The sequence below is a fragment of the Myodes glareolus genome, chromosome 3 (assembly GCF_982192425.1).
Source record: "Myodes glareolus chromosome 3, mMyoGla1.1, whole genome shotgun sequence".
In the NCBI taxonomy this organism is placed as follows: Eukaryota; Metazoa; Chordata; class Mammalia; order Rodentia; family Cricetidae; genus Myodes; species Myodes glareolus.
This window is the reverse complement of record NC_142028.1, coordinates 2,451,025-2,477,661: the sequence shown is the minus strand read 5'-3', so window position 1 is coordinate 2,477,661 and position 26,637 is coordinate 2,451,025. Positions and strand designations below refer to the sequence as shown.

At 35.4% G+C, this 26,637-nt stretch overlaps 2 protein-coding genes and 1 pseudogene across 2 annotated transcripts; all 3 read right to left on the bottom strand.

Annotated features, from left to right (window-relative positions):
• Positions 1 to 9,841: 9,841 nt before the first annotated feature.
• Positions 9,842 to 10,872, bottom strand: LOC148122521 (olfactory receptor 8I2-like). Its single transcript, XM_087903849.1, is given in 2 exon segments — positions 9,842 to 10,514; positions 10,516 to 10,872. Coding segments are annotated over 2 exon segments (930 nt in total). The 5' UTR covers positions 10,773 to 10,872.
• A 7,249-nt stretch (positions 10,873 to 18,121) lies between these two features.
• On the bottom strand, positions 18,122 to 19,060 carry LOC148122520 (olfactory receptor 5J3-like). Its single transcript, XM_087903848.1, has one exon. It carries the CDS (start codon positions 19,058 to 19,060, stop codon positions 18,122 to 18,124), a length of 939 nt encoding a protein of 312 aa, XP_087759974.1.
• Positions 19,061 to 25,441: 6,381 nt separating this feature from the next.
• On the bottom strand, positions 25,442 to 26,367 carry LOC148122519 (olfactory receptor 5J3-like; annotated as a pseudogene).
• Between the last annotated feature and the right edge of the window lie 270 nt (positions 26,368 to 26,637).

Sequence of the window (26,637 nt, the reverse complement as noted above, 5' to 3'; positions counted from 1 at the left end):
ACTCTCTAGAGATAATGGGCCAGGCAGTATTTAAATGAATACAATTTATGTGTTATTATTTCTGGGGCTAAGCTAGCCATGCGGGAGCTGGGCAGGACGAAAAGCAGGCCTGTCCGCAGCTCCATCACTACAGAGAACCAAATATTTTATTATAGAATATATATCCTACTTATCATATACCTTATTTCTCAAACATATGTTGTCATTTATTTAAATTTTCCTAGAGGCTTGGTATTTAATACTTGGCAAAGACATAAGTACTTAGGAGTACATCTCTCAGTTAGCTTTTGTTATTCTGAATATATCTTTATAATCTTAAATTTTTATCATCATACAAAAATCCAAATCAATTTAGAACACTTGAGACTTGTTGCTTTCTTAGTGTAGAAGAGGATACAATGTACTTAGAGCTTAGACTAAGAAGTATTATATATAACATACTTTTAAACAATTGTTGAATCCTAATTATAAGCACATGTATGCATAATTAAATCCAGCTCATATTTAAACAGGAAGTTTAATTATAAGCCCTTTGTTATAAGCTTAAGGTCAGATTTGCTTATAAATTATATAGATTTTAACCCATATCTCATGAACAAACCCTGAGATAAGGGTTTATTGTATACTATTATTATTATTTTCATTATCATCATCATCATCATGATTATATCATATTTACAACCAGAACATCCAGAAATGAATTTTAAGCTTGGGCAGTCAGTAGAGGCTGCAGCCGGGACACACTGAGCGTGATTTACTTATAGATTTAGAAATAAAGAGTTAGTGGCCATGTTTATGCATTTAAAACAGACAAAACTTTTCTTACTTTTTCCAGCTGAATTTTTAGGCAGGGGGAGGGTCAGCAGGCCATTTGTACTTTCCTGATGGGTCTGCTTCTGCAGCTGCTCTGCTCTGGTGTTTCTTGCTCTGAAGCATTGGAGCAGCTGAGAGTAAAACCAATTATCATCCAGGAGAAGCAACTGACAGTGGTCATCCTCAGTGCCCGGCCTTGCAGTTGCCTCTGCTCACCTCTGTCCTCCTGACTCCTCCTTGGATTTTGGCCTGGTACTGGCTGGGAGGGTGTGGTCCTCTCCCTGATTGCCAGCAGTGCTAGCATAGACAGGAGCCTTTTTGAAACTTTCACTTCCAGGTAGAGAGAGGCTGGGAGGCTGGCCAAATCTACTGTTATATTCCTAAAATTCTGGAAGTGGTCAAATAGTTTCCGAGTAGACCTAAGGCTCAGAGGAACCTCTGAGTATAAAGACTGATAATCCTTCAAGTCTCATTGTAGGGCTTCGTCAAAGATGGTTGAAGAATTTTTGAATTCTTGCAGCCTATAGGTCCAGGTTAACTGACCACAAAAGCCCTGATCTAGATTTGGCCAATCGAGGACAAATCATGACTCTTGGCTTCGAGGGTTAGGCTGAAGAGGGCATTCTTAAGATCTGGAACTGAATATACTTGAAGCTCTGAAGAGAGGGAGTTCAGGAGCTTATTTGGGTTGGGAACTGCATGAATGTTTTCAACCCGTTTGTTAATCTCCCTAAAGTCTTGAAACAGGTTGATAGTCACTGGTCCCTGGCTTGACTGGCAGAAGCGGGTTGTTCTATGGAGACTGGCAAGGCACCAGGATTTCATCCTCTAAGAACTGATTAATATGTTTACTAATGCCCAACTTGGCTTCCAGGGTCATGGAGTACTGCCTGACTCTGACCAGTTGGACAGTGTCTTTTAAAGCAACTACAACTGGTAGATCCTGAATCACTAGGCCTGGTGGGTTAGTTTCTGCCTACACTCCTGGGATCGAGTGCTGGAATTCAGGCATTAGAGGAGAGACCTCTATAGTGAGAGTCTGAGAAGAGCCTGTATTCTTTTAGATCCAGGCATAAGGCATGCATTTTGGGCTGTGGGGAGATCATCACCCCCTTCCCAGTGAAATGAATTTGGGCTCTTATCTTAGCCAATAAGTCTCTTTCTGGGAGGGGGTAAGGAAATTCAGGGAAAACTACGAAGGAATGCGTAACTTTCTTTCTTCCCAAACTCACTGTCTATTTTATGGTTCATGGTTGCAGGACCGTCTTTGTAGCCTCTTGAACCCATGTTTGTTTGTCTGAAAGAGGCCCTACTGGAGTTTTTGACACCAAGTGGTGAGCACCAGTATCCATTGGGAAATCAACAGGTTGCCCCTCCACTTTTAGGGTTGCTTAGGCTCAGGGAGAGACTTCAAATTCAGTCTCTTTCAATTATCTGGACCCATCAATTCCAGGACTTTTTGTTCCTTCTTCCGTTGTGGGCATTGCCCATTGGCTACTTGGGACAATCTGTGTTCCCTTTGCCCATCAGGACTCCAGCTCTTATCTGCCAGTAAGACTTTTGCCAGTCCCTGAGCTTGCTTATCCACAGGTGTTTCTCTGTTGTTATAAACCTTGTAGCTATAGTAGCTCAGTAGCTTAGTAGCTCAGTCAGATTTTTACCTTCAATTCCTTCAAGCTGTTGAAGTTTCCTCTTAATATCGGGGGCTGCTTGGTTGATGAAAGCCAGGCTGTGTGCCATCTGGTTCTCAGAAGCCTTAGACAGTTTGGTCAGCTGTCTAGCAACTGCTCCAAGACAACCTCATTAATGATTACTTCATCATTAGTGGGTCAACCATCTTACCCTGGAACTTGCTTGAAGCATTCTTGCCTAATTCAATCTCTTTCTTCAGTGGTGAATATTATGTGGAACAATTGCTGGCAATTCCTCCCAGGTCACGGAATGTGTAAACAAGACAGTATCAAGGAGGTCTATCAGCACTTGGGGTTTCTCAGTAAAGGAATGAGTTTGTAGTTTCCAGCTATACAGATAACTAGTGGAAAGGGGGAAATAAACCAGGTAGGGGTTGCCATCCTCATCAGGAAGTCCCAAAATGTGGAGGGGGAGAGAAAGAGACTGCCACCCATGACGTCCCTGAATGAGTACAAGTGCTGAATGGGCTCTGGGAAAAAGGATTGGGAAGAAGAGGATGGAGAGGAAAAGGCGCTCTGTGTGGGAGCAGAAGGTTTAGGTGAGATGGAGATAGGGATGGAATCAGCACTCAGAGGGGTGTTAGATAGACCTAGAGAAATCCTCTGGAAAGGGGGTGGAAGAATAATGGGAGCCAGAAGGATCAAAGACACTATGAGAAAACACACAGAGTGTACTGGCATAGGGCCATGGGGTTCACAGAGTCTGAACTACCAATCAGAGTGAGGAGACCTGAAAATATGAGCCTATTTTCACGTTTACCAAAAGTCAGAGTTGGAACTTGCCTCTAGCTTCTTCAATGTTATTTTGCTTCTACTTCAAACAAAGGTCCCACCTAGACCTTATGGAAGTCAGTAAGTTCTCTAAGGTTTTAGGTGTGATGACAGTTGAGTAGCTGAGATCAAGAAACGATAGATGGGTGAGGAAGAAATACATTGGAGTGTGAAGCTGGGCATCTAAATGAATGATAAGTATCATGCCTGTGTTCCCCAGTACAGTGGCCAAGTATATCAGGAGAAACAGCGGAAAAAGTACCAGTTGTATCTCCTTGGAACTTGTCAATCCTGTGAGGATGAAGTCATGCTCATTTGTGTAATTCCAGGTGTTCATAGTGAATGACCCTAAACTGATGAGAAATCAAAAGTGATTTTAGAAATAGCTATGTTTGCATTGATATCCTCATAATCAAGAATCTGTGCTTGGAAGAACAAAGCATCCCAAGGCTGAAGGTGAACTTGGTCTAAGACAGGTGGCATCTGATATTTCTACCATTAGTAGGGGTCTGAAATCACAGTCTTTCAAGATTAATTAGATTTAAAGAACTGTTGCCAAGAAGATGAAGAAAAACAAGGAGGATTTGTCTACTTAAAAATTCCTAGAATATAACAGGGCCTTTGTGTACACTCAAGATGTAAAGTGTGTGTGTTGAGGTGGGGGATAGAACACTAGCATTATAGTTTTACAAGGTGAAGAAGATAAAAAAATTATTCCTTGTCATGAACACAAATTTTGTAGTGTATGATAGAAAACACCAACGTTTAATATTTATTTTGAGCTTGATATGATAGAAGATGACATTTCACTTCATCATCTCTGTTCTACTTCCTTTTACTTAAAATTTGAACTTAAAGTTGAAATACAATTGAAAATAGTACAACATATAACTGTTCACCTAGTGAATTAAAAACTCTTCTTTCTCTCTCTCTTTCTCTCTCTCTTTGCTCTTTCTTTTCAGTTACCTCATAACTAAGAGAGGAAACAGTTTTCACTTTATAAAATTGAAAACTGTGAGGTCTTAAAAGAAAATCAATCAGAAAGGATTATTTCATTCTCTAGACATTTATTGTAGGACATATTATTTGTTTGTCAATATGGTATATTAATTAGAGTTTTCATTGTTACTTTATGTTTATGAGTGTTTTGCCTGAATGTATGTTTATGCACCATGTTCGTTCAGTGTGTTGAGAAGGGAGAGAATGATGTCAGATCATCTGGAACTGTGGTTACTGTTAGTTATGATCTGCTGGGTGGGTGCTCTGATTTAAACTCAAGTTCTCAAGAAGAAGAACAACCAGTGTTCTTACAACTAATCTATCACTTTATCTCTTTAATTAAAATCTTAATAAATACTTCTATGGATCTAAAACTAATAGTTTGAATTAAGCATTTTGAAGTACAAATATGATATATCCCCAAATTAGAAGGAAGATTTTGTTCACATTGCTATCCTTACTGATTAGTTTTAATATTCATGAGTATGTGACAGCACAAATATTATAGTTACCTACATGTTTCATTTTTTTAACAAAAGGAGCTTAGAAAAGTTGCTTCAAGGAAGAACAATTAAAGCACTGTGATTATTCCCAGATTCTTAACCAAGTAATTTATATCATTTTAAAAAATAATAATCAGGCTTTATAGCTAATCAATAATAGTGGGTAACATTTATAGCATATCATTTAGCTACCTTTTATTCACAAAACCACTTAACACATTATATATAAATTTCAATTTTCATTTACATTATTGTGGTAAATTAGAATTATAGATATTATAATACTTGACCAATCTAAACCTAATAAACTGTACTTCAATACATTTACATTGAGGGCAAACTCTGACTTTGACAACACCACATTTCTATTTTGCAAATACCAACACTGTTCATGATAAGACCTAAATAAAATGTTCTAGAAACATCTAAACTGGAGGATACTTACTGTGAGTGAAGGATTGTCAAGATATGTATTCCTCAACTATAGTTGAGAAATGTTTCAACATTAAAATTTTCTAGTGTATAAATTATAAAGGTTTTTAAATGATTTGTATTTTTCTATAACATAATGTTTGTTTTCCTTGGAGTGGTTATTTTTAGATTTTTGTGCATTCATTTTATTAAGAATTTTCAATGAACACAGCCTACAACAAAATTTTGTTTTATTCTGGGCAAATGAAATTTTTAATTAGAAACTGGTCTCCAAGTTATGTCAAATACTTAAAACTCAGACTAGAGTAATGCATTGTCCCTCATCCTGTTGTGACAAAGCACCTCATATAACCAACACTGAAGATCATTCAACATGAGACTGTCCTTAGGGACCAGTTTCCAGGGGAATGTGCTTGGCATACTTATTATGTCAAAAGTTCAAGGGCAAATGAGCAATGGTTTGTTCTCTCAGAATCTCTATTATGAACTACACTCTCATGTGGTCTTCTTTCCTCATATTATTAATCAAAAAGTTAACTGTTTGTTAAGCTGACATAATAGAGTTTTACATTGCATAATAATGACATAAGGTCATTTTTAGGGTGAGAGGAAATGTTCAAGAAATAATTATTTTAAACCTCATGTAAAAATGAATAAAATTCTTTATCGTGAGGGATTGAAAACATTTTTTTCATAAGAGTAGACACATTAATCAGAAAAAAACTAAAGTACAACATATTTCTAAAAAGTAATGAAAGAAATTCAAATTCAAAATTCTTTCTTGATATTTTTCTAACATAATTTTAATTTGTCTCAATTATTTTCTCTTTGTGGGTACATAAAACTAATGGAGCACACATTTATATATTTTCTTAATTTTCATTTGTTTGTTTTTGTTTTTCGAGACAGAGTTTCTCTGTGTAACAGTCCTCCTGGCTGTCCTGGCATCTACTTTGTTGACCATGTTGGGTTAGAACTCACAAAAATCTACCAGCCTCTGTTTGCCAAGTGCTGGGTTAAAGGTGTATACCACCACCACTACCTGGCTATTTACTTAATTTTATTATACTTTAATCAATACTATATCCTTAGTTTATATTTAAAATTACAAAAAGAAATTAGTAAGTGTTGTAAAAAGGTTTTGAATATACAGAGTATTTGTGTATACAAAGTATGTGATATATACATTTATTTATATAGTAGGGAGCAGTTTTATAGTATTTATAGAGTAATATTTATTTAGTAATTTTATGTACTTAGTAATATTTATATAGTAATCAATATAGTAAGGAGGAAGCAACTCAGGGCAATTAGCATAGTCTTATTTTCACCATTTCAATATGTCCACAAATTGCATTTAAATTTTGGCAATTTGGTAAGTTTTTTGATAGAGATGTAAAGTACAAATAATGGTGCTCTGAACATAGTTGAACAAACACTTTTGTAGTATGATTGAGCATCTTTTGGGTATATTCCCAAGAGTAGAATTGCTGGATTCTGAGGTAGGTTGATCACCAGTTTTCTGAGAAACCACCACATTGATTTCCAAACTAGTTACATAAGTTTGCATTCCCACCAACAATGGATGAGTGTTACCCTTGCTTCACAACCTCTCCAGCATAAGCTATCATTAATGTTATTGATATTAGCCATTCTGACAAGTGTAAGATGGTATCTCAAAATTGTTTTGATTTGGATTTCCCTGATAGCTAAGGTAGAAAAACATGTCCTTAAGTATCTTTTGGCCATTTGAAATTCTTCTATTGAGAATTCTGTTTAGTTCAGTAACCTGGAAGCAACCTAGATGCCGCTCAACTGAAGAATGGGTAAAGAAAGTGCGACATGTCTACACATTAGAGTACTACTTAGCAGTAAAAAATAAAGACATCTTGAATTTTGCATGCAAATGGATGGAATTAGAAAACATTATCCTGACTGGGTTAACCCAGACCCCCCCCACAAAAATAGAATATGGTATGTACTCCCTTGTAAGTGGATACTAGTCATAAACAAAGGTCAATGAGCCTATAGTTCAGGATCCTAGAGAAACTAAGTAATAAGGTGAACCCAAAGAAAAACATATATAGACCCACCTGGAAATTAGAATCAGAGAAAATTTGGAAGCAGGGGAACAGGGTCTATAAGGAAGGGGAGAAGGGTGGTTGAGGAAAATTTGAGGGAATGGGATAGTTGAAATGGAGGAAGGACAGATATGAGAGCAAGGAAAAAAATATCTTGATTGCGGGAGCCATTATGAAGTTAGCAAGAAACCTGGCTCTAGAAAAATGCCCAAGAACCCACAGGGATGACCTGATCTAAGACCCTAAGCAATAGAGGAGAGGGTATCTGAACTGACCTTACCCTGTTGTCAGACTGATGATTGTTTGAAATATCACCATAGAACCTTCGTCCAACAACAGATGGGAACAGAGGCAATGACCTACATCAGAGCCCTGGACTGAGCTCCCAAGATCCAGCTGAAGAATGGAAGGAGTGAGAGTATGAGCAAGGAATTCAAGACCATGAAGGGGTCATTCACTGAGAGAGTTTGCTTGAACCAATGGGAGCTCACCAACTCCAACTGGATTGGGAGTGAATGAGCATGGGAACAACCAAGCCCCTTGAAGAGGGTTGACAGCTGGAGCAAACTGAGGGGCTATTGATAGTGACACTGGGATGTATCTCTACTGCATATACCAGCTTCATGGGTCCTATTCTCTTTGGATGTAAACCTTGCTCAACCTAGATGTAGTAGGGAGGGCCTTGAACTTTCCACAAGGCGGGGTGCATGGCACTCCCTTAGGATTGGAGGGGTTGGGGGATGGTCTGTGGAGGGAGAGGGATGGGACTGGGAGGAGGGGAGAGAATGGGAATTTGGATTGGTATTTTTAAAGTAATAATAAAAAAGACAGAAAGGAAAAAAAGAAATGTAAAGTACAGCAATACCTCTAAATATACATGATCAGAAGAATTTTCACTCAATTTCTTTTCATTGACAGATTTGTTTCCTCTGTAATGCCTGAAATATTTTCTTGAATTAAAGTAAATTAAAAGTGATATATATATATGTGTGTGTGTGTGTGTGTGTGTGTGTACTTTAAAAATGATGAAAAATGCAAACTCCAAGAATATCTATGCCTAACAGCAACATCACTAAATTATTCTACATCTAGCACACTGAGTGGAAAAGTGGTATTGTTTTAAAGTTTGATGCAACATATTTTCAACTGAGTGTCTTTTCTCACTGTTCAACAACTAGAAGAAATCTAGCATCCTAGTGGTGTGGAGCACAGTGTAATTGTTGTCATCTTCATCATCTAGTATGGGAAAGAGCAAGAGATCTGGAGCAGTAGAGCAAAAGAAGTGACTGAATAATAGAAATAGACAAACTCGTGAAAGTCAGCACTGCAGGGTATAGAGGTGACAGAAGAATGGAAGACACATGGGTGGAGAGTATCTAAAGAACCTAAATATCTTTAAAGACCGTATATGGATATTTAAATATAATTTTTACAGTTAAAACATGTTACTCTCCTGAAGAGAAATAAAAGAACTATAGCTTTCACTTGTGGGTACAGACAGGCAGTATAATGTCAATCTCAAGAAGCAGAATAATAGACATAAACATTTATTAATACAAATTAATATTTGAAATTATTAGCATAAAATTCAATAACACACATGAAGACCAACATCTATTTTTATGAGAATGAAGATGAATTCTCTTTATGAGATACTTACTTGAAATATAATATTGCAATAACTATAAAAGAGATATCTATAATTCAGATCACAAACATAGCATACAATATTTTGTTCAAACAATCCCTCATTATATTCCTTTACAACGGAAAAACAAATTGAAGCTACAATGGCAGAAGAAATATATTTATATAGAGTTTTGCCAAATGCAATGCATCTGTAAAGTATTTCAAGACTATCCTAGAAATGCAATTTTAACAAAATTAAGCAATGTTATAGAACTCTTATCATGCCAAATAAATATAGAAGTGAATATAGGAAGAATTTTACTAAATGTATATCATTCTTCATAATACCAAAATAGTTATGTTGTAATTAAAATGAGCATAATTCTGTGACTAAGACACAAGAATGTTTTACATCTAAATGGAGAAAAAATGTAACTGTTATGTTCAAATAGCTGAAAAAATTCTGTTCCTCAAGTACACAGCATCCATATGTTCATAACCATCCATAACTCCATTTCCTGGGGATGGAATGTACTCCTCTGACCTCCATGTGCACCAGGAGCATACATGGTGATGGATTTGTACTCAAATAGGTAAAACACTCACATATAAAATAATCTATGAAATAGAAGAAGGTTTATGCCTTAGTGTGATAGTGTGTTTACTGAAATATGTACATATGTCTTTTAATTGCCTTATATATTTTTATTACATGAACAATTTATGAGCTTGAATGACCTTCTGAGGTATTTGGTATATCCCATAAATAAATAAAATAATGATTCATATCTCAAATTCTAAGAAACTATGATCTCAGTAAGCTTATATTATATCTTTTGAATTTACTCTACAATTACCTGACTATTGAAGTAACTGTTTCAAAGGGCCCAGATCTTTTATTATTTGCAATGCTCATGATTTTTCATAGAAAAAGTTTCCTGTGGATGACTCTCAGGAGAGCATTTTTTACATCCTTGTTCCTCAAACTGTAGATCAGTGGGTTCAGCATTGGAATGACAATAGTGTAGAATACAGAAGCCACCTGTGCCTGGGTGAGTGATGATGTGTTATCAGGTTGCAAATAGGTGAAAATCAAGGAACCATAGAAGACAGAGACCCCTGTGAGGTGGGAGGCACAGGTGGAAAAGGCCTTCCACCTGCCAGCGGCTGACTGGATCCTCAGGATGGCTGAGATGATGATGAGGTAAGTGGAAGCAATTATGAGGAGAGAACTGAGGAGTGTAAAACCAGCTAAAACAAAGATCACCATTTCTGTGCTGAAGGCATCTACACAGGACAGGGCTAAAAGAGCGGTGGTGTCACAGAAGAAGTGATTGATGTAGGAATCACAGAATGGCAAACTGCTTATCACACAGATAGAGATCAAGGAGTTTGTGAATCCAATCACATATGGTATCACTGCCAGCCAGTTACACACCTTCTGGGACATAATCACAGAATATAGCAAGGGATTGCAGATTGCTACATAGCGATCATAGGCCATGGAACCCAGAAGGAAACACTCACTGCACACCAAACCAACAAAGAAGTACATTTGAACAAAGCAGCCAACAAAAGAAATTGATTTCTGTGTATTGGAAATCGACTAGTGACTTTGGTGTTACTGTGGAGGAATAAAATATGTCAATGAATGCTAAATTGCTGAGGAAAAAGTACATAGGCGTGTGAAGCTGAGAGTCAATTCTTATTAACATGATTAGCCCAATATTGCCCAAGACGGTGAAGAGATAGATAAAAAGGAAAATTAAGAACAGACTGATTTGCAATTCTGGATGATCTGAAAATCCACTGAATATGAAGAGTGTCACTTCTGTGAAATTATTCTCTGCCATTTTTGATAATTCAACTATTGATTTACCTTGAATAAACAGTAAGAAAATTTAAAGAAACATTCAAGACAGAAGGTCCTAGAATCAGTGTTAGCTTCATCTCCAGCACTGAGATCAATATGAATAGGTAGTAAATGTTGAAAGATGTTATGGTATTTATCATTTTAAATATATTTTAATTCATTATTTGTGTGTGTTTGTGCGTGTACCTAAATGCAGGTATCTGTAAAGTCCAGAAGGGAACGTGGAAATGTGTGAGTTGAAGAGCTGTCTAATATGGGTGACATTCACCAAGTCTCCTCTGAAGTAGCAGAAGGTGCTCTTACCCTCTGAGCTCCATCTCTAGCCTTTGACTTATTTTAATGCAAATGGAAATTGCTAATGGATAGCCAAATGAAGATTTATATAGAGTTTTGAATGTTTTAATGCCTCATACCCATAATAGTTACAAGATACTCCTGCTAAATTTATTGTTTTCTATCAAACTCTATCACTGGGACAAAATTTTACCCCTAGCAATTTATTTATTGGAATCAATCATTCAATAGATTTATTTATTACAGTCTTAGCCTACTTTTAAAAAACAACTGTAATCCACTTACTTAATTATAATTTAATTTTTGATTAATAAATTTTAAACATTTAACTTACAACTTATGGACAAGATGAGCACACCTAATATTGTCTCAGTCTCAGTACATTTCAGATAGCTTTCATGATGGAAAACTATAAACACCCAGCCCACATTACATTTTTGTAAAAAATGTGTTCATGCTTCTCTGTTTTCTGTCACTTATTTTTCCTGTTGTTGATTTCAGAAGTGGCAGACTAGAATGTATAACATAGTTCCAGTTCTTTCACCTGAGAATGCTGAGAGCATGACTATATCCAGTTTACATTTACACATGACATCATGAAGTAACAAGTGCTTTGTTCGTGAGTCGATCCCAAAGCAGTGATGAAAAATCTGAAAAAAAAATATTTAAACCAAAACATTGTAAGATGATCTCATGCAAACAGGAGAAGCTTCTTTTTCAATTCACTGACAAATAAATAAGTAAAAGTGAAAGTAGCTTACCCAGTTAACGCCGATTTGTTTTTATATTTAACACACCGTGCCAAAGGGTCTTGATTCCTTTTGTGCCTAGCTAATCATTTAATAATGCGCCTCATTATTACAAATGTTCCTATATATTTATTTGCTTATTTAGTATGAAGTTTTACAATGACAGCATGCTTCTTGTCTGTCACTAAAATAACTTTCTTAATACCTGCTGAAACATGCAAATTTGTAAAAGGAAAAAGCAATCTAGTGTGAAAAGAATAGGCATACTATAGCTATATTTACAGATATACTTGCCCACGAACCATTGAAAGATTATGATGCTTGCATACACTTGCCCAAGAAGTCTATTTCTCTTTCTGCACCCATTAGTTTACTTTTATATCCATTACTTTTACCTCCTTGGCTGTCTGCATTCCAGGACTCATCAATGCAGTTCTTTGGGTCTGATTATTGGTCTTGCTGCTGATAGATTATTTCACGTGAAGATATTTTCATCTATTGTGAGCCCTTACACATGCCATGATATTTATAACTGCTAGTGACTTTGATAATATAGAATTCTAATTGTTATATTTATTTACCTTTCCCTGATGAAGTAGAAATAAAAGCTAAATTAGCTGTCATTTATTTGATATGACTTCCAGTAAATTAAAAGTTCTTAATTTTCCTTAAGCCTTTATTCATATTCAAAATGTTTTATTGGCTGCCTATTTCTAAAAGGGTTGTACAACAAAGGATGGCCTCCAGCAATCTGTGCTATGGAGACTTTTTATACACGCACATTTTCAGATGCTTAAGCTCACATAATAAAGGAGGTTATAAATTGCCACATTTGATCTCTTGAGGTATATGTTTTAATTGTACTCTAAGGTCTGAACCTAAATTAAAGAAAATATGTTCAGGGGAGACATTATTACAACATTAGATTTTGTTGTGACTAGTCTGCTTGTTGCATTTAACAGTCAGAATAGAGCATCACTGAAATATCACTACCCTGGACTTTTTATTTTTTTTCTTTATAATATGTTAATTATACTCAGAAATCAATATTTTTGTTAACTTAGGGATTTTTATATGGAAAATTAGGCTGATAAAGATAATTTAATTATTTAGAAAACATGAGCATGGACTTGTTTCCATAGCTATGCATTAACTTTAGGAGTATGTCTTATCCTCGCTGATCCATGTTGTGTATGATTGTCCTATGGCAACATAGACAAATACCTTGCTTCTTTATGAAAATTACTTTTGATGATATATCTTAGATGAAGATTTAGCACTATGTTGTGACTAACACAGATATTTAATGACTATCCAATTCAACCCTTTAGCTGATTTGTTTGTGAAATATTTTATACACATATGTATAAATATTTATTATACAATTTTCTCCAAGTGTGATATTTACAATCATGAAAAATCATAGTTTCTGCCAATTATACAAGAAATCAATGCAAAGACTTAATAATAATTTGCTTTTCAGTTATATAACCAAAGATAGTATTCTAAGACTCGAAGCTTTCTACTGCATATCACTATGAGTGAGTGGGGAAGTTTTTAATCTTACTGGTATTGCTCCAAGTAGTTTCCTTAAAACCACAAATGCATTCTCATATGTAGAATGCTACATTGCACAGTGCTCAAATCTTAATTCTTTATCTTCTTACTAAAGAATATATCCTCATATCTTTGCATAGTATTAATATCCCAATATTTAAAAACTGTTACAAGTATTCCTTTCATAAATTGGCTATTTAAACATTTTTTAAAAAATTATTGTTCTCTCCTATAATACATCCCAACCACAGCTTCTGCTTCCTATATTCCTCCCAGTTTCTCCCTACCTCCCCTCTTCCCCAGATACACTCCACCTTTTCTATGGGATTCACTTAGCTCCAGGTTCTCAGATGGAGAATTCCATCCTGGGTTTTCTGTAAAGTTTGACTGTGGGTCTCTGCATCCCTTTGCTTAAGCTTCTGGAGAAAGATTCCCTGATGATGATTGGGTTAGTCACTGAAATATGAGTATATCAGGACATCATTAGAGATCATTCCACCTATTTTCTTCCTTCCTTCCTTCCTTCCTTCCTTCCTTCCTTCCTTCCTTCCTTCCTTCCTTCTGTCCTTTATTTATCTCTTTTTTCTTTCTTCCTTTATTTTATATTTTTGCCAGTCATGTTTGGTTTAATAGATTGAAAAATAAATCTATTTATTTAATTTATTCTTCTACTCCTTCCCCTTTTTCCCTCCTCCCCACTTCTTCCTTCCCTTATACCCCCACCTCCATGCTCCAAATTCTCAGGAGATCTTGTCTATTTCCCCTTCCCAGGGCTATCTATGAATGTTTCTTTTAGAGTTCTCCTTGTTACTTAGCTTCTCTGGGGTCATGGACTATAGGCTCCTTGTCCTTTGCTTTATAGCTAGTATTCACCCATGAATAGGTACATACCATGCTCATCCTTCTTAGTCAGGGTTACCTCAGTCAAGATGGTTTCTTCTATTTTCATCCATTTGCATGCAAATTTCAAGATGGCATTTTTTTCATTTTATTTTTACCATTGAGTAGTACTCCATTGTGTAAATGTACCACATTTTCTTTATCCTTTCTTCAGCTGAGGGGTATCTAGGTTGTATCCAGGCTCTGGCTATTACAAATAATGTTGCTGTAAGCATAGTTGAACAGATATTCTTCTAGTAAGATTGAGCATTCTTTGTGTATATGTCCAAAATTGGTATTGGTGGGTACTGTGGTAGGTTGGTTCCCAATTTTTTGAGAAAGGCTAGACTGATTTCCAGAGTGGTTGTAGAAGTTTGCAATCCCACTAGCAATAGAGGAAGGAAAGGGATGGTCAAGATGAGTGAAGAGCAGAGACAGAGCATAAGGAAGGAGATATCTTGATGGAGGGAGCCATTATGGGTCTAGCAAAAAACCCAACACTAGAGAAATTCTCAGGAATCCACAAGGATGACCCCAGCTGAGACCCTAAGCGATAGTAAAAAGGCTGGCTGAACTGGCCTTTCCCTGTTGTCAGATTGATGACTATCTTAAATGTCATCCTAGAACCTACATCCAGTCACTGATAAAAGCCGATGCAGAGAACCACAGTGGAGCATTGGATTGAGCTCCCAAAGAACATTCGAAGAAAGGGGGTGACAATAGGAGCAAAGAGGACAAGAAAATGTTTTTTGGATACCTACTGAAACAGCTTACCTGAGCTATTGGAAGCCTTCCAACTATGGCCCGAAAGCAAGGGAACCTGCATAGGACCAAACTAGACCCTCTGAATGTGGCTGACAGTTGTGTGGCTGGGGCAGACTGTGGGGCCACTGGCAGTGAGACGGGGATTTATCCCTACTGCTTATTCTGTCCTTTTGGAACCCATTCTCTCTGGAGGAAAACCTTGTTCAGTCTAGATATAATGGGTGGGGGAGCTTGGTCCTGTCACAAAGCAATGTGATACTTTGCTGACTCCCCATAGGAAGCCTTACCCACTCTGAGTAGTGAATGATAGGTGGGATATGGGATGAGGGAGAAGGTTGAGGGACCAGAAGGAAGGAGAGGGAGTGGGAAATGGATTTGGCATGTAAAATAAGAGAAGATATATTTTTAAAAAATTAAAAATAATATTTTGTTTTTATATCCCAGAGCAGGTGCGGCTGTGAAGCTTCCTAATGGCTGGGAGCACAGCCTTGGTATCCATGGTGACCTATGGGCTTGATGAATTAGTGGCTGGATGGTTGAGTGAAACAGAATCTCTTTTGAGAATTTTTCTTTTGACTCCAGCAGAGTGTCCAAGTGACAATTTTTCTCTCTGATGCTAGTTTTAGTGACTCAGGATTTTTCCTTTATAAACAGTTAATTTTCTGGGTTATGATCCTATGTTAACTGAAACCAAGGTGAAGGGTAAATACAGAATATTAGTAATTTGTTAAGTTCGAACAGAAGAGCAGTAGATTACACCTTCCTTAGTTTGTTATTAGAGCAAATATACTCTCTCCTGTTTGAAGCTTCTTCTTTATCAGTGAGTACTGTTAATAAAGAAAGTTGTGGAATACTAGTTTTATGTAGATTTGGTCTATGTGAACAAAGGTTTGACTGCTCAAGGGCTTTCACACCAGGGTTTCATTGTGTGGAAAAGGTACCTTGTTGCCCTACAGAAAATTCAGATTTATACACTCCTGGGGTACTATAAAAGGAAGAAATGCCATGACTTCACAATATTTCTACGGAATTGACAATGACTTATCCAAAAAAAAAAAAGAAAAAAGAAAAGAAAAAAAAAACCAGGTGTTCCCACAGTTCTGCAAAACACTTTCCTCCATATGAAGTTCCAAACTCCCGTGGATTAGTTCAATAGATCTGTCAATTGTTCATTTACTGAATAATACTTGTAGGCTCACCACAGAAATGGAAGAGAGAATAAAGTAATTATGTTATAATTTAAACAATAAAAGAAATGATTTAAAAGAAGATGAAAAGTTATTTTATTTTATATCACTGATTTCTTCAATAAAGAAATACTAAATATCTTTTATATGATGGAGATTTTATTATAAATACAGGGACAATAGAGTTGAACAAGATAAAGTAATTTTATCACAATAATAAGTATCCAGAAATGGAGATAGAGGTAGAAAACCTTGCACCTCCTCTAATGTTCAAGGAACTTCAGAGAAACTAGAATGAAAAGACAAGAGCAGGAAGACAGAGAAGAGTACTACAGATTACTTTCTACTGGATATGACAGATTACTTTCTACCGGATATGACATAGTGCTGCCATCATGCACACAGAGAAGAAGCGACAATCTGTTCAAAAATAGCACAAAATAGTTAGACAAGAATAAATGTGGGAGAAGTTGAAAACAGTTGTAGGATTTTTTTGCAATAGAGTTAGTAATAGTGGTAGACAATAAGTAAAAGTAATTAGGGAATGCATAAGGTTACAATGAAGACGATGCCTACATTAAACTGTTAAAGGTAAAAGGGGGGAATCTACTGTTTACTAAATATTAAAATTTCTATTGTTCTAAATGAGTGATGGCATAGAAAAAATATAAAATAAGTGCTATTTATTAATGCTAACTGGAAGAAGGCTTATTTATAAGCATAAAACATTGTGTCTTTGAATTTCATCTGTCAGACTTTTGTAAAGTTTGTCCTGTGGTCTGTGCTCACATCCTTTGACCTGAGTTGTTTTATCTGTAAAATTGTCTAGCCATGAGGAGCTCTAATAAAGAAATATAAATACAGGTTACTTCTGCAATCAGTTCTTCTCAATTATGAATTTTATATGATTTTTATTCTCCTCTTCAACTCTGTTCTTGAAGAAAAGTGACAATCCTATTTTAAAATAGCCAGTGCTGGAAAACGGAGTTAATCAATTATAGAGGATATTAGATTTTTCAGAACATCATTTGAGAATGAAATATTGGAATGTAGATACCAGTGACAGGAAATTACTGAAGAGAGGACTTCTGAGATTCTTCAAGGGAAAAAAATAACAAAAACTGTTTAACTGTTTTAGCTATATTAAAGGCCGAATTTTTGAGAACAGGAATGGTACTAATCCATTCTTTGTGGCATCTTCACTTAATGAAGGAGAGAAATTACCACGAGACCTTTCCATGTGGGGTTTTATTGTTGTTAGAGAACAAGAAATACATGCTCATGTCTTGAATGAAACAAACACATTAAAATCTTCCAATCAGCTTTTAGTGATGCACTAAACGGCGTTTTTTTTTTCACATACAAATTCTCTCTTCTGTCTTCCCTTCCAACATTAAACTAGGTATACAGATTTGTGTATAGTTGTGGACAAAGTGGATCTTTTATGAGTTTGAAATTAATACAGAAATACATCTTTGTCTATGTCCCATCAGTAACTGTAGTGCAGTTCTTGGAGCTACTCACATATGTCTCCAAAGAACTTGCAATCACCAGGGGCTAGCTGGGAAAGGAAGGGTTCCTGTGTTATTAGGAAAGGGCAATCTGCAATCTTGTTATATTATATACAACAGGGTAATGTATATAATAAACATACATATAGCATGTGTGCCATGTACATACGGAATAAGAAAAACATAATGAGTATTTAGTTAATGTTAATAGAAGCATTAAATATTAAATTATTAAATATTAAAGAATCACCATGAACTCGTATTTAAAAACAATAACTGCTTTCAAAATTACTTACTTGCCCCTACTTGAAACCCTGTGGGACCTTAATGACATCTTAGTCTATAGAATCAATAAGTGTGTCTTAAACATCTGTCTGGAAATCCACATCACTGAGAGAATACTTTTCTTTTAATCATTCTTCTCATGGCTTCTTTGGCTTCTCTGTTTCTCATGCTATATATCAAGAGATTCAGTACTGGCAGCAAAAGTGTATAAAACACAGATAGGATCTTTTCCATATCCTGTGGAAAGCTTGAGCTGGTTCCCATGTAAGTAGATATTACTGTTCCATAGAAGAGTGTCACCACAATTAGGTGGGAGGCACATGTAGATAAAGCCTTATAACTTCCCCTGGCAGAATGTATTTTCAGTACAGTAATAAGAATCCCTAGATAGGAGTTAATTACTATCAAAAATGTAATTACAGATGTAGCCCCAGAAAGAACAATGAATAAAATCTCACTGTGGCGGGTATCAGAGCAGGAGAGCTGAAAGAGCAATGGAATATCCCAGAAATAGTGGTCAATGGCATTGGGCCCACAGAAAGTTAGCTTGAGAAGGCTCCTCAAGTGGGTGAGTGAGTTGGCACAGTATAGCAGGTAAGAGGCAGACACCAGGTAGATACAAAATGTGGGGGTCATGAGACCTCTGTAGTGAAGCGGTCTGCAGATGGCAAGATACCTATCATAGGCCATCGCAGCCAAGAGGAAGCATTCTGCAGTCAGAAACAGGTTGACAAAGGAATACTGTAGGAGGCAGCCATGGTACGAAATCGTTTTTTGACCTAACAAGTAGTTTATCAGCATTTTGGGAAGAAAGACCGATGAATAACAGAAATCCAAGAAAGCCAAGTGACTAAGGAAAAAGTACTTGGGGGAATGAAGCTGGGCAGTAGCTAAAATTATTAAGATAATCCACAAGTTGCCTACAACAGTAATGACATAGAGTAAGAGGAACAGCACAGAGAGTACAGTATTCAGCACAGGATCGTCCGTTAGTCCTAGGAGGATAAATTCAGTTGTCACACTCAAATTTCTGTCAGCCATCGATATGATTCCTTTATGGGGGATCTGCAAAGGACCAGAGAAAAAAACATATAACCAGAGGACACAGTTTATAATCATGAAATCACTCGATTCACATCTTTTAAGAATGTCAAAATATTCATCTTCAGCTATAATAATCCAAATTAAATTAAAATTAGCTGAGTATGAATTTAGCTTTTAAAAACATTAACTTGACCCTCATCAAGGAATTGAAATTAACATTATGTGTCATATGAAGGAAGATGTAGAGAAAGTGCAGTACTGTGTGGAAGATACAGTAGGAATCAGGTCTTTACTTTTTTTTTTCCTGGTAGAGAGTTCAATCGATGGGTTATGGGTAACAGAATATTCAAAATTTCCAGAATGAGAAAGATGAGTTTCACCTTCCAGGGGTTAATAACTACTTTGGAAGAATAAAAAAGCAAGCAAACAAAATTTTATCAACATTAACCATGTGGGTTAGGACATCTAAAAATTGTTCTCTATCATATTTTGGTAAGTTAAAAAGGAAAATACAATATGGGTGTATTAAATATAATGTACATACATATATATTTCATAAATATAAATAAGCATATTCAATAGCATCTAACTAATGTACAGTGAAGAAAAGAGGAAAATGAGACTGGAACCTTTCCATTTATTAAGAAGAAAAACTATCATAATGAGATGAATTTCCTTCAATTAACTGTTCCATCTCCCACAAAATTAGTCTTTGAAACAATAAATAGCCCTTCTCAGATTTTTTGCAATGTTCATTCTTCAGTGTGAATTAACAAATGTCAGACATTTTTCACAATGTTTTAACTATTTCCTTTAGTCTTTTAATCCCTGAAGTCAAGGAGACAGATATATGTTAAGAAAGAATTTATATTCCTATTACCCATGTGATGACCAATAGATCTTCCTTTAAATTCACAAAAGTTAGAGAAATGGATTTATTTTATTTCAAGATATAACATCAAATAAATAATATCATTTGTTGATTTGTAACATATTTAGTAAGTGAGAAATTGATGCTTATCGGAAACTTTTAATGTACAAGTGTTCAGAATCTATAATATGCTGGGGCACAACAGTTTTCAGTAAGAAAATTTAGAGAAAATGTCACATAAATGGGATAGAAAATGTCATTTTAACTGAACATTCATAGATATGATTTTCCACAATTGTTGTACCTTAATTACCTGAAAGACATTTTCCTGACATTTATGATAAGGTAAAGGATGATAAAGTAGGGGCTCAAATTTCTCTCCAGCCATTTAAAACAAGGCAAATATTTCAAATTAGCATTAACTTTCTATGCTTCATTGATGCTACAAATTAAAGGATGGTTTGTCTTCTATCAGAGGACTCTGAGCGTCTTATAAGGAAGTAGATCTACCACAAACTTGTCTCAATTGGAAGTTGTTCATATAATCTAGAAACATCTGGAAAAATTGTCACACCTAACATAGGGTGCCAAATATTCCTTGCAGATATATGGCTAATAAACACAGAAAATAAAGGAAAATAAAGACAAAGTAAGTTTGTCCTGAAAACTTTACAATGACATTTTGGAATAATCTATCTTAAATTGTTATTGGTTTAATATTCCTCCTCATTTTCCCTTATTGAATCTTACTTTAAGAAAACAGAATTTATATTTCCTTTGACTTATTCAATTCAGTGATTTTTTTAGCTGATATTTTAATTTGTCTAATTGTGATTTTTTTTTGTCTAGACTGATTTCTCTTTTGCTTAAAATAAGTTGTATTTGAGCAAATTTTCTCTGAGTCTAAAACTTATTTCGGTTAACAAAGGAAAAGTTTAGCTTATTGTTCCTTTACTCAACAGTTTATAGGGATCCTCTAGATTTTCAAAGATTTCTTGAACTATGTTCTCTTTTTAACTTGCAAAAAGTAAAGCTATACAGCACTAAACACAGCTATCTGAGGAAATGTAGAACATGCCTGCAGTTGGGATAGGGAGTGACCATTGACTGTTGCATTTTCCTGACACCATTTCCTGAACTCACGATCAGAAGGACAAGAGTCGTGTGACCTTACATAATGTTATATTCATGTGTTGGGGATATTGCTCATTTTGTAAACCTGTGTAGATAATAATAAAAGAGGTACTGTAATAAACAAGCAGGGCACTTACCTGTTGTGAAGACACAGAATAGGGCTGTTTCTAAATTTTCTTACCTTTGCATTTATATTTGGCTTTTTGCCTTTAGAGGATAGAATCCCCAGGGTACTGCAAACACTGGGATTCATTAAAGTAAATGCTTTAGAAAGCCCTGAAGAAGTTAAGGACTTCACTATGTTTCCAAAAAACTGTAACAGTACAAAGAAAAGCAGGAAAAATTATTTTCTGTTTTAAAATTATAATTTATATACCAATTTCATTTGTGCATATTACATGTATATATTCAATGTGAAAACACAGAAGACTTGAATATGATTTAAAGTGTGTCTGTGTAGTTATGTTCCTCTGTCTATTTTCATATACTTAATACTGTGTGATATTGTTAATATATTTAATTATGACACTTCTATATATTTCTTAACCGGCATTTTCACATTGGAATAATGATTAGCCTGAATAATTGAACAATAGATTAAAATATTTTAAAAGCTCAGTGCAGGTTTAAATGATGTTGTAAATATTTTTGATTGAAGAGCAATGTGCATAAATAAGTCACTAGCATAAGTCCCACAAAACCCAAATAAATAAATATAGCAACTGCTCACAAAAGTGTCAGTAAACATAGAATAATCTCTTAAATATTTTTTAAAAACTAATATAAGGTGAATAATATAATCAGTTTTGTTAAAATGATTATTTTTTCTTTTAGGTAAAAGGTCAAAAAACATTTCTATTTGCTAAATGCTTGCTATGTCCTTGGCAGTCAGACCTGTTAGGGTCTTTAATCAACATAATGTCATTTCAATGCTTTTGTTTATTTTGTTTATTGCAATATATTTAAATTGCAATATTTCTTCCTTCTCTTTCCTTACTTTAAAAACTTTGCATATACCCTACCCTGCACTCCTTCAAATTCACGGCCTCTTTTCCTTTCACTGGTTATTTCATGCATATGTAATTTTGTACATACACACATATTCCCAAATATAAACTGATGAGTCTACATAATTCTATCTGTATGTCTTCTAGGCTGATCATTTAGCACTGGGCAACTGATTGATGTGCTCCTTCTTTGGAAAGAGCTTATCTTGGAAGAGCACATCTCCTTCTCCAAGCTTTTCTCAAATGCTTATAACCCTTTGTCTGGATTTGAGGCCTCAAGGGCTTTTCTGCAGCCAGTATGGCATGTCCGTTTTTCTTATCCTTGTTCAGTTTATGTTTAAGCAGTCATGGCACGTTGTTGGAGGTAGCTTGTTCATTTCCCACTGCTCCGCTCCAAAATAAGCCTTTAGGTTTTACGTGGATGCAGCTATCACACTTTGGCAAGCCAATTTGTTGTAAGGAGGTCACTTGCTTGTTCCCAGCTGCTCAGCTCCAAAATACCACACTGAAACTGTATTAATTAATTCACTGCTTGGCCCATTAGCTCTGGCTTGTTATTGGCTATCTCTTTCACATTAATTTAACCCATTTCTATAAATCTGTGTATCACCATGTGGCTGTGGCTTACCAGCTAAAGATCTGTCATCTGTCTCTAGTGGGGCTACATGACTTCTCACTAACTCTTCCTTCTTTTTCCCAGCATTCAGTTCAGTTTTCCCTGTCTACTTAAGTTCTGCCCAATCAACAGGCCAAGGCAGTTTCTATATTGACCAGTGGTATTCACAGCATACAGAGGGGAATCCCACATCAATTGCAAGACTTTATGGGTACAGCTTCTGATGCTCCTAATAGGCAAAATCTCCTGTCAAACTTTCTGATCTTCTAGTACTATAATCTTTCATTTCCCACTTGCACAAAGCTCCCTGATTGGCATTGAAATGCTTTCTTGATATTTCCATTGTGACTGGCTTTACAGCTATACATTTTATTTGGCTGTATTTTTCTTTAGCAGTCTCCTGTTGTGAAGAGAATTTTCCTTAATGAGGGGTAAAGTTTGCAACTACCTTTTATATAGATTGTTGTTAGTGAGTGTTTTGATTTTGTAAAGTATTGCTTGTAGATCCTTTTCCAATAACCATGATTTTACCACCACTGAATAGTTAGCTATATTTCCAGCACAAATCATAATAACTCTTTTATTAAGCAGTCATTAGTTCAATTGCACAGTTGTTGTGTGCCATTATTGCAACTATAGGGTTATCATACCATACTGGTTTTTTATGTGGTTTATAGGTATCAGAGTTGGGAGAGACTGTGTGTTACTTCCACCCTTTGGATGCATGCATAATGCCTTTCATACCATGAAGCTATTCCTCAGGGAATAGACCGTGAGTTCAGTTATACTTCAAAGCTCTCTGATTCCTGTTTCTGAAGTATGTGGTGTCTTTAGAAATAAGGAGTTACCTTTCACGTCTGAGGAATAACCATGGTCAAGAGCAGTAGTCTCTATGTTTTGGGTGTCTTAGAAAGCTCTGGCAAAGAACTCAGAAGAGTGCTTCTCATGTCTGATTTTTGTTAGGTAACATTTGAGTATTTGAGGGAGTATCATAAGCCCAGAGGAAAAAAATCATTAAAACTCTGTATGTACATTTATACACAGAATTCATGCCTTGTGCTTTTCTATGTATGCTTTATTCATTTAATTTTTTTAGTAAAAAATAGTTCATAGTATGGTTTCATGTGTGTTATTTAGTCACCCTTATTTTTATCTTTCCTATATTCCTCTTTTACCTATCTTCACTTCCCCTTCTCTTAGGAACCTCTACTCCTCCATTTTTCCCTATTAGATCAATTGTATCTTGATTTTTATCTTTACCTTCCTCCCATAAAAAAATTGACTTCATATAACTTACATTACAGATGGCCCCAAATTACTAGAGAAATTGTCTAAATTTTCATATAGAAAATATTAGGTATCCAATCTAACACATTAAATTTCTAGGAATGAAGAGTAAAATATATATTTATACTATACTTCAAAAATTAGTGTAAGTTCTAATATGAAAAATATGTTATTAAATTTAAGGACGTCAATGTTTAATTCAGGCAAAGGCATATTTGTTTTGATTTGATTTTGAGAAACAATATCTCCTGTATTCAAGATGACCTAGAATGTAGAATGCTTCTAAATCAAACCTCAAACATTGACACAATCTAATTTTACTTACTGTTGATGAATTACATCCTTCATCGTAAACTACTCCATGAATGTTTGGGAGATTTTTACCTTGCTCACTTGCTTTCTTAAGTCCTTCAACACAGAGGAACTTACTGAGATTTGCCTCTGTGTCGGATTTCACATGTGGAAGTAGGACCCATGAGTAGGAACTACTTATATTACTCCCACATAGACAAATGTGATCTGCAAACAAGTTCTTTTTCAAAACAATTCTAAATTATCTACAAGATTTTATTCAAATATTCTCTTTCTACAACTTTTTGCAGATCTCCCCTACATACCTAATCTCATGTTTTCTCTATCAAATAATCCCCCAATCCAAAAAGTAGATAAAAAATCAAAACTAAAAGGAAACACAAAAGCAAACAAACAAAACAACAAAAACCATTGAGACAAAAAAATACCAAAACAAATGAAAATCTCACAAAATAATGACTTTGTGATTTGTGTAGAAGGGTCCTTCTCTGGAGTGTGACTGACATATTCAGTGACACTTTGCTGGAGAAAAATTATTTTTCCTTTGCCAACATGGATTAATTGTAAGTAGTATCTTGGAGGTGGAATCATCAAGGTATTTTTAAAGCAGCACATTCAATTTAAAGTATTACTATAAATTACCAGGGAAAAAATTTAAAATCTTTAACTGGCTAAATTTTTGTAAGACAACATTTTGGTGTTGGAGTGCTATTTATGTTGTTTAAAAAAATGAATAGGCTGAGATGTATCTTAAATGTTGCAAACTTTATTTTTTTTTCTTTTATGGCATCCTTACTGGTATATCTGAATATCTATATTTTACACACACACACACACACACACACTCATACACACACACATATATATAATTATATCAGAAATATACATATTTATATGACTTTCAATTCATATGAGGGAATAAAAATATTACCAATTATATTCGATAAATATCCTAGGTCAGAGCCTAGGGTTTATGTTAAACAACAAAATATGACCCATACATTTATGGTATAATATTTAATGTGTTTTTAGCACTATATAACCATGTTCAGCTTGAAGCAATACTATAATTCAGTTATTTTAACTTTTATTCAATTTTTATAAACATTATTCCTTTAATCAATAAATATCTTCTGTATCTTTGTCTTAAATCAACAAGAGAAAAGCTTCATCTCCTTCACCCTTTTCACAGCATCCATCACTTCCTTTTTCCTTAAACTGTAAATCAGTGAGTTCAACATGGGAATCACCAGGGTGTAAAATACAGACACCACCTTCTCTTGTTCTAAGGAGTACTGCAAGCTTGGCTGAATGTAACTGAAGCTGATGGAACCATAGAACAAGGTCACAGCTGTGAGATGGGAAACATAGGTGGAGAAAGGCTTTGTGTCTGCCTGCTGTGGAGTGGATCCTCAGGATAGCAGAAACAATGAAGATGTAGGAGATCATCACAGTCAAGAAGGTGATCATTGCAATTTCTCCAGAGAAGACCAAAAGCAACAATTCATTAATGGAGGTGTCGGAACAGGACAGCTTCAACAGGGGAGGAAGGTCACAGAAGAAGTGACTGATGATATTTGGCCCACAGAAAGATAGCTTCATTAAGCCAATTGTATGCATCATTGAATTAATTAAACCTCCTATACATGAGCCCAACACAAGCCCAACGCAAACCATTTTAGTCATGGCCACGGTATATTGTAATGGGTTCACAATGACCACATAGCGGTCGTAAGCCATTGCAGCCAGCAGAAATCCCTCTGTCGTAAGCAGTGATACAAACAAAAAATATTGCAGGATGCATGCAGAGAATGGGATGGTCTCTTTTTCCGCAAAGAAGTTCAGCAGCATTTTGGGGGCAAATACTGAAGAATATCATGCATCCACAAATGACAAACAGCTAAGAAAGTGATACATGGGCGTGTGGAGTTTAGGTGTTATGTCGATCAGTAAGAACATACCTATATTTCCTAACAAAGAGATGGCACAGATCAACAGGAACAATATGAAGAGGAACACCTTGAGTTCATCACGATTTGTCAAATTCAGTGACAAAAGTAAAGTTGACACCACCCATGAACTTGTGTGTCTTGGTACCTGTTAACGATGGACTCAGATAAATGGACCGTACCAGTAGAATATCAACATCTCAGGAATTCCAAACTAGCCAAATTATCTGTAATATAGAATCTTCCCTTTGATACCCCTGCTTATATAAGCACAAAAGAATTTAATAAAAAGTTCATTTTTTGATGCTATTTTGTTGATTTTTGGTAATATTATCCGTGATTAGATAAAGAAAATGCTGGATTCTTAGGCAAATATATATTAAATTGCAATTCTTATA